Below are 8,332 nucleotides of genomic sequence, written 5' to 3'. Positions count from 1 at the left end.
GCGTCGCGCATCGCCGTCGGCGAGGCGTCCGCCTCGCTCTTCGGGTAGGTTGCGTCGAGTGTGGTCGCCGCCCACCCCTTGTGAGGCGCGCTCTTGAGCGCCTCGAGCTCCTGCAGCGATAGCACCGGATGAGGCAGCACGAGCCGCCGCGCGTGCGCCTCGGTCGCCTCGAGCAGGTTCGCCTCCGGCCCAACCTACAGCGCGCACGCCGCGGTGTCGCGGACGTGTCGCGGACACGCCCGCGGCTGCAGGGCCGGGTAGTCGGACCGGCGTCTGGAGCGACATGACTATCTCCTCGCGGATCGGGTCGATGGGCGGGTTGGTCACCTGCGAGGGAGCGGAGCCGTGCGACGCGGCGCGGGAAGGGCGGCGTGGTGAGAGTGAGGCGGGGTGCCTGCGCGAAGAGCTGCTTGAAGTAGTGCGACGGCATGCGCGGCTGCGACGAGAGGGCGGCGAGCGGCGTGTCCACGCCCATAGAGCCCAGCGCCTCCTTGCCGCGCGCCTGCGACCAGGCGACGCCATCGCTCACACACGCCGTGTCTAGAGCCGGTGCCGACAAGCTGCCTCCGCCGCCGCGCGCCATTGCGGCGACGAGCAGGTCGGACGACTCCTTGGTGAAGCCGTGCATCGAGAGCGTCGAGTTTAGCGTTCCGCGCGCCGGGTGCGGCGCCGGCGGTACGGCCGCCTGTGCGTCGGGTCCACCCCCCCGGGGTGAGAGCCGAGAGGAGGGGGGAGGGGAGGGGGCGGTGCGGCGGACTGCGCGCCTCCGCGACCCACTCGTCCAGCAGGAGCGGCTGCGACGCCATCCACGCCTCGTACGGCCTCGCCGCCGCCATCGTCTCCTTGAGCTCTTCGTCGGGGACGATGCGCTGCTGCGCAAAGTCAATCAGGAACATGCGGCCCGGCTCGAGCCTCGCCTTTGTCTTGACGACCGCCTCGTCCAGGTGGTCGAGCACGCCCACCTGCGGGCGAGGTGTGAACAGCGCCTCTTCACACGTCCGGCTGTGAACAGGTGGTGGTCGAGCACGCCCACCTGCGGGCGAGGGAGGGAGGGGGGTGGGCTTGCCAGCCGCCGCTGCTCCACGTGGTGAGTGGTACGCCCCCACCTCAGATAGAGCAGCACTGGGTTCGGGTACCGTGGGGGGTAGGGGAGGGGTTCGGGTACCGTGGGGGGTAGGGGAGGGGTTCGGGTACCGTGGGGGGGTAGGGGAGGAGTTGGGGTACCGTGGGGGGTAGGGGAGGGGTTCAGGCACCGTGGGGGGTAGGGGAGGGTTTCGGGTACCGTGGGGGGTAGGGGAGGGGTTCGGGTACCGTGGGGGTAGAGGAGGGGTTCGGGTACCGTGGGGGGTAGGGGAGGGGTTCGGGTACCGTGGGGGTAGGGGATGGGTTCGGGTACCGTGGGGGTAGGGGAGGGATGGCTGGGACGCCCCAACCTCAGACGAGAGCAGCACGCGATCGTCCGTAGTCACGTAGTACCTAACGGGCAGACGGACACGCGTCCCGTCCACGCCCCGACCTTGCCCCGGCGGCCGCCCTCGGTTGCAGCGTGGCACCGCGAGGGGCGCAGCCCATTCCGGTCGAGGCACGCGCCGACGTATCTCCCGTCGGTGAAGGACATCATCGCGGGCCCGTCCCACGGCTCCATCAGGTTTGCGTTGTACGCGTAGAAGGCCTTGCGCGCCGGGCTGCCGGGCTTGCCCTGCCACGCCTCGGGAACCATCATCATCACCGCCTCGTGCAGCGGACGGTCGCCTGCAGAGCACTCATGAGCAGGCAGTGGGCGGCAGCACACTCGCGCGGAGGACGGCAGCCCGCGCGGAGGGGTCGGCAATCCCGAGCGAGATCTCGGCTGGATCTCGCCCGCGCGGAGGAGCAGCTCGGGGAGATATGGGGAGGTATGGGGGGAGATGATCTCGCCTGCGCGGAGGAGCAGCTCGGCGACGGCGTCGAAGTTGCCCGAGTCGGACAGATCGTCGGAGCAGATTGGGCCGAGCTCCGACATGGCCTCGCCGAAGTAGGCGGACTGCAGCAGCGCCTGCGGAACATGCCGAGGGCGCGTCGGGGCCGTGGCACACGAGGGCATCGCCGGAGAGGGGCGGACTGCAGCGGCGCCTCGCGCGAGCGCATCATGTTCTTGTTGCCGCGCAGCGTGTTGATCTCGCCTGCGCGCGAGGAGGGGCGATGCGGTCGCCCGACAGATGCACTCGTGCTCCCCCGCCGCTGTGGTCTTCTCGCCGTTGCGGGCAGAGGGCGCGGAAGGGTTGCGCGCGCTACTGTGCAGCGAGGTACTATGGGCCTCACCGTTGTGGCAGAGGGCGCGGAAGGGTTGCGCGCGCTACTGTGCAGCGAGGTACTATGGGCCTCACCGTTGTGGCAGAGGGCGCGGAAGGGTTGCGCGCGCTACTGTGCAGCGAGGTACTATGGGCCTCACCGTTGTGGCAGAGGGCGCGGAAGGGTTGCGCGCGCGCCCACGAGGGGAAGGTGTTCGTGGAGAAGCGCGAGTGGACGAGGGCGAGGTGCGAGGTGTACTGCGCGGACTGGAGGTCGACGAAGTAGCCCCACACCTGCGCAAGCGGCGGGGGATTGGCGGCCAAGGGGAGGACGAGAGGAGGGGAGAGGACGACGAGGGGAGCGGAGGGGCGGCGCGCGCGCTTGCTCTCGCGTGAGATATGGGGAGATACGGGGAGATATGGGGAGATATGAGGAGGGGCCGCGCGCGCCTGTCACAGGGTTCGGGTACCGTGGGGGGCGGGGATGGGTTCGGATACCGTGGCGGTAGGGGAGGGGCCGCGCGCGCCTGCTCCGGCGTGAGCTGGCCCTTGTAGACAAGAGTCGACCTACACACGCACACTCCGCGAGGTGCGTGACTCCTCGCCCGCGCCCTCCTCTCCCTCCCCGACGCGGTCGCGACACGAGGCGTGCGCACGTGTTGAGCGAGCAGACGTAAAAGTCGGCCGCCGCGTCGCCTCCCGTCGCGTGGATCTCGTTCGAAGCGGCGAGGCGAAGGCGGTAGAGCTCGCGGTCGAGCGCTCCCTCGGGCAGCGGCGCGCCGCCGGACGGCCCGCCCACAAGCAGCATCTCTGTGTGCGGCTCCGACTCGAGCGACGTCGGGCCGAGCGCGGAGTTGTCCACCGGGACCGGCCGCCAGCCGATCAGGCTCAGGCCAAGGCGCGAGACGTGGCGCTCGACCACCGCCTTGCACTCGGCCACGACCGCGGGGTCGCGCGGGAAGAAGACGTTGCCCGCGCCGAACGCGCCCGCCGCTGGCAGCGCCACACCGAGGTCTGCGCCGACCGCCTCGGTCAGAAACGCGTGCGGCATGCCGGTGAGCATGCCAGCGCCGTCGCCCGAGGAGGGCTCGCAGCCGCAACCGCCGCGGTGCGCCATCCGCACCAGCATCGTGTTTGCGTCGCGCACGATCTCGTGGCTCGCCTGCCCCTTTAGGTGCGCCACCATCCCCACCCCGCAAGAGTCTCGCTCGAGCGCCGGGTCGTACAGGCCCTGCTTGGGCGGCAGCCGGCGCGGCGGCCGCCACTGCGCCGCGCCGCTCGAGGCGGCGCGCGCCCGGGCGACGGCGGTGCGCCGCGGTCGTCTGAGCAGCAGCATCGCCCGAGCAGGAGACGCTGTGAGCACGTAGCCAGTAGCCCTCGTGATGAGGCCGCCTCTTTCAGAGCCGACAGCACCCCGAGCTCACCGGGCACAACCTGCGGGGCCCCCGACACTGCTGGGGCGATCAAACCTGGCTGAAAACACGGCGCAATGGGCCTTTAATACTGTCAGGGAAACATACAGGAGTCGCAAATTGTGATCACACGCACGGCACGTGGCAGAGCTGTGAGTGAGGCACCCAGGACACACACCCCATCCACGTCTCTTTCACGTCAGAGCTCTGGTATAATAAAATGAACTCGGGGGCACGGGACGCGGCACAAACGGGGCACAAACGCCAGGCTACAAAGACGGGGAGGCACGTAGTGACGCAGGGGAGTCTAGGCGACGGCGGCGTCCTCCGACGCCGCGGCGAGCCTGAGCTCGGTCGCAATCTCTTCCGCCGCCGCGAGCTGCAGCGCGACTGACATGCGCTGGGCCTGCAGCGAGAGCCACGACCGCGTCGACCAGCTCGCCTCGTCCTCGTGCTGCCGCTTCGAGAGCTTGTTGCGCACCTTGTCCTTCATCTGGTAGAACAGCCGCTTGACCGCGTTGCACCACCCGCCGAAAATTTCGAACAGGTACATCTGCACGTCGGTGTCCGAGCGCGAGAGGGCGTGCGCGTAGTCCGCCTTCTTGTACGCCACATAGCCGCCGCCGTCGCTCGGCCTGAAGTCGCCGTCCCCGACAGCGCCGCGCTGCTCGAGGCCGAAGACGTCCGCGCTCGTGCCGGGCTCGGTGTTGCCGAGGCCGACGAAAGCGCCTCGCTGGCCGACGTCCTCCGGGTTGGAGGAGAGCGAGTCCTTGAACTTGACGTCGCCGACGAGGCGCGAGCGCGAGCGGCCGGCGCCCGCCACCGAGACGTCGGGCCGGTAGTTGTTAGAGTAGCCGAGGTGGTCCCGCGGCTCCACCTCGACGAGCATGCCCCACACGCTCCGCATGACCTTGGCCAGGGCGGCGAGGAGGCTGTTATGGCGGCCGCATGCCCGAGGCGGCCGATGTTGCTGGCCGCGTCTCGCCCAGTGGGTCCTGCACCTTGCCGCCGCGCGCCGAGCAGGTCGGCGCGCCCCGCGCGAGCGCCTCGTCAAGTGGTAGCCCGAGGCGCCGCTGGACGGCGATGCGCAGCGCCCACGTCGGGATACGAAAGTCGCGGCGCGAGGGGAGGGCGTTGAGGAAGGCGCCCGCCTGGTACTGGCTGACGGCGATGAAGCGCACCGCCTCCCGCCTAGCCACGCCCGGTAGCTGCAACGCATTCCAAAAGCCGAGCCATGCTGCACGCCCGCATGAGGTTTTTAAGTGTCACGAACTCGTTACAAAAACTGTGGAACGTTCAGGGTTCGTGATTTCACATGGAAACAGCGAATCGATTTCACTTTCACTTTCACTTCACATTTCATGTGAAACGAAATTTCACTTTTCCTAGCGAGTGTGAACGTGAATGATGACGGATGCTCCCCGAGTTCCGACACTCTGACACTCACTTGCAAGTGTTGGCTCCCAAGCAGCAGCCAAGATGAAGGAGGCTGGAGATATTGGTCTCGCTGAGCTGATGTGTGCACTAGACCTATATGAATATCATGGCGTGTGGGCGAATACGGTGCCGATGGTGGGATGAACTCTCTCATGCCATCGGGAGGGCGGCCGCGGCGGTGTAGGGGCGGCGGCGAGCTCCCGGTTGCAAATACTCGCCTCACAGTCCAAGATGGCGGCTCGCGCACTCTTCGACTTGGGCTATTACGTCGCCAGCGCAATTTTGTCAAGACGCACAAAACAGGCGGATCAACTGTCGCCAGCATCTTGCTTCGCCTCGCCCTGCAAAAGAACCTGTCTGTACTGATGCCCGCCGATGGCACCCACCTTGGCCATCCTGGTTCGTTCCCGGGTGTGCTGCTCGACAGTCCCCCTGCCGTCCACCAGTTCGACCTCATCTGCAACCACGCAGTGATGGACCTTCCAAAGATGCGCACCTTTCTCGGGGCCGCGCCATTTGTGGTGACAATCCTGCGCGAGCCAGCAGGACAGATGTTGAGCGCCTTCAACTGGTACGTGATGGGTGGAAGAAATGGGGGTGTTAACGCGACTGGCGCAGCCTGCTCCGCTGCGTGGGACGCACATCTCAAGCGGCTCGAGAGTCTCGACTGCGTGCGCGAGACAGGGGTGGCTACTTGTACACCCGACACCTCAACTCGCAAGCTTTCGACCTGGACTGGTACAAACGCAACTGCAGCACGGCGCACGATAGAGACGACACTGCGATATCGCGGTTTGTGGCGCGACTCGATCGATGCGAGTCTGGGCCTGGTAATGCTGCTAGACCGCCTCGACGAGGGTCTCCTGCTGCTGAGGCGCAAGATGCAGTGGCCACTATCAGCGCTCGCGGGCCTCCCCATGAAAAGGCACACCACGGGCTGCCAGCTTCTCAAGCTGTCTCGCGCACGATCCGTCAGCGCAGTCGACACGGCACTGTACAACCATTTTGGCCGCCGTTTTGCGGAAGCTTGGAGGGAGCACACCGTGGCGAGTCCACAGGCCGACCAGGAGGTGGCGGAGCTCAGGCGGCTCAACGCGGGGCTAATGGCTCGCTCAAGCCCCCTCCACCCTCGCCGCCGCATCCATCGCCACCTCCACCCTCCCCTCCCCCCCCCTCGCCGCCCCCGCCATCGCCGCCCCCGCCTTCGCCGCCTCCACCATCGCCACCCGCACCGTCACCGCCTCCGCCATCTCCCCCTCCGCCGTCAGCGCCTGCCGCAGCGCACGCTCGCACTGCGCCGGCGAGCCCGCCTCGGAGCCGACGATGCGGTGGAAGGCCGAGGCGATGAGCCGGTCGTGCTCCTGCGCCGCCTCGATGATCACATGGACGGCGGCATGGTGCGCAGGAAGTAGACGAGGGTGGTGTTGGAGCAGTAGCGCATGAGGCAGTGCTGCGCCTGCTGCGCGATGTCGAGGCTGGGCGCGTCGCGCAGCTGGATGATGCCGTCGAGCGGCTCGAGGGCGATGCGCACCCGCTTGACCAGCTGCGCCCTGAGGGGTGGCCCGTCTACCGTCTACCGGTAGACCGGGTAGACGGTAGACCATTTGGTAGACGAGTCTACCACGAGTCTACCGCAGTCTACCGGTGGACCGTAATGAACCTACGACACCAGTCTACCGGTAGACTTGGTAGACCGCGGTAGACTGGTCTACCGTCGGGTACTTATTTTAAGAGCAGGTAAACAGCAATAGATCCGGGTGTAGTGCCGGATCAGTTCCTGGAGCCAGGGGGACCGATTCGCGCTTGCCAAGGGACCAATTGCTAGACACCCGGGCCGGGGGGGGGAGGGACTTGGGGAGGGGGTACAGGGGGGCCCGCACAGGTGGGCGAGCCAAACTCTGGCGGAGGCAGCCCGCTCACCCCCAGGCGCCCCTCGAACCGGAGGGTGGTCTGCCGCCGCTGCGCGGTCGGCGCGCCGAGCGCGGGAGACATATCAGCTTCGCGCCACAGGTGGGGGGACCGATTCTCAGCAAGTTTGGCAGCGCGGGCAGTGTGAAGGATCGATTGCTGTACAACGAGGGACCGATTCCGTGAGGACTGGGTATCGATTAGGCCGCTTGAGGGCCGGATCTATTGCTGTTTACCTGCTCTTAAAGGCCAAGGTGGGCCCTATTGAAAAGACCCCGATTTTGAGGGGTGTCGGACAAGCTAAGCTCAAGCGCGCTGTCGCTGCCCGAGTTGTGGTCACGTCCCCGAAATCTTCGCCGGCCCCGCCAGCTCGACCAACTCGACCGCCGAGAGGCTGGGATTGGCCGGCGGCGCGACGCGTGGCCTCTGCTGCGGCCATCTCGGACGCTCAAGCGGCGCCAGCCAGCGGCTCGGCCGCGCATCCTTCACACACGCCGCCACGACCAAGCTGAGCGGGCCCGGTGTCGAGTCATGGTGCGAGATGCATGTCAGGGGCGGCTGTGGCCACAGCAGGTCCACCAGACGGGCGTCAAAGCTTGCCGTCGGCGTGCTGTAGTGGCGAGAGCCGAGACCGCTGCAGAGGAGCCGAGTGCAGTGGCGAGCCAGAGGCTACCAGGGTCACCAGGTGGTAGCCCTTGCCCATTCTGAGCAGGGATGTGCTTTGATGGGGTTGTGCTTGAGCGTGTGTGAAGTGGGAGTGCGTGCCGGCGGTGTCTGTGGCTGAAACGGGCGTGTGTGAGGCTGCAGAGCCGTGGTATGAGCCAGAGTGAGCTTCATCACCCAAGAAAAAGTGCGGTTTGGGACGGCTCAGACTTGCTGCTGATGGGCCTGGGCCAGGAGAGCGACAGAGAAGGCGAGGTGGTGAGCTGGGAAGCCGCTTTGTCGGCACCTGGACGTGTCGCGATGAAGTGCCAAAAAGTACTATTTGCGGCTATTGCTCCAAACTTCGGGAGACAAGGCCTACATATTATGACTGCATCCATGAGCCTAGTGCATGAGGGCTGCGGGACGGGACATTTCACGGTCGATGGCGCCGACAATGACCTCCGTAATGCCCTCGCAATCGGCTCGGATGGGGTCCACCGGGGACAATCTCGGAGCCCTCTCCGTGGCATCACGAGCCGGTGTGAGCTTGAAGACCCGAGGTAAGTGCGGTTTGGGACAGCTCAGACCTGATACTGATGGGCCTGGGCCAGGAGAGCGACAGAGAAGGCGAGGTGGTGAGCTGAGAGCAGAAAACCTCGG

The 8,332-nt window shown here is 66.8% G+C and overlaps 3 protein-coding genes across 3 annotated transcripts in view; 1 reads left to right on the top strand and 2 right to left on the bottom strand.

Annotated features, from left to right (window-relative positions):
• EMIHUDRAFT_467437 (ferredoxin-dependent glutamate synthase) overlaps positions 1-3,663 on the bottom strand; it is a gene marked incomplete at its 3' end in the record, with an annotated part of 24,497 nt that extends 20,834 nt beyond the window's left edge. Inside the window, exons 1-11 of the mRNA XM_005787552.1 lie at positions 2,927-3,663; positions 2,741-2,837; positions 2,432-2,564; positions 2,074-2,162; positions 1,554-2,035; positions 1,434-1,476; positions 765-962; positions 581-685; positions 395-502; positions 268-327; positions 126-194 (exon numbers count right to left, since the gene is read on the bottom strand). Coding sequence (XP_005787609.1) covers positions 126-194; positions 268-327; positions 395-502; positions 581-685; positions 765-962; positions 1,434-1,476; positions 1,554-2,035; positions 2,074-2,162; positions 2,432-2,564; positions 2,741-2,837; positions 2,927-3,606 — 2,064 coding nt within the window. The 5' untranslated portion in view covers positions 3,607-3,663. The remainder of the gene's footprint in view (positions 1-125; positions 195-267; positions 328-394; positions 503-580; positions 686-764; positions 963-1,433; positions 1,477-1,553; positions 2,036-2,073; positions 2,163-2,431; positions 2,565-2,740; positions 2,838-2,926) is intronic.
• Positions 3,664-3,989: 326 nt separating this feature from the next.
• Positions 3,990-5,045, bottom strand: EMIHUDRAFT_227715 (hypothetical protein; the record flags this gene model as incomplete). The annotated part of the gene is made up of 3 exons (XM_005787551.1): positions 3,990-4,592; positions 4,684-4,919; positions 5,039-5,045. The coding sequence occupies 3 exons, from the start codon at positions 5,043-5,045 to the stop codon at positions 3,990-3,992; spliced, it is 846 nt and encodes a 281-aa protein (XP_005787608.1).
• A 439-nt stretch (positions 5,046-5,484) lies between these two features.
• EMIHUDRAFT_227714 (hypothetical protein) lies at positions 5,485-6,223 on the top strand (the record flags this gene model as incomplete). Its single annotated transcript, XM_005787550.1, has 2 exons — positions 5,485-6,133; positions 6,204-6,223. The coding sequence occupies 2 exons, from the start codon at positions 5,485-5,487 to the stop codon at positions 6,221-6,223; spliced, it is 669 nt and encodes a 222-aa protein (XP_005787607.1).
• Positions 6,224-8,332: the final 2,109 nt, after the last annotated feature.

This window comes from Emiliania huxleyi (genome assembly GCF_000372725.1).
Source record: "Emiliania huxleyi CCMP1516 chromosome Unknown EMIHUscaffold_141, whole genome shotgun sequence".
NCBI classification, from domain to species: Eukaryota; Haptophyta; order Isochrysidales; family Noelaerhabdaceae; genus Emiliania; species Emiliania huxleyi.
Note: the sequence above shows the minus strand (reverse complement) of the source record. Positions and strands in the feature narration are given on the sequence as shown.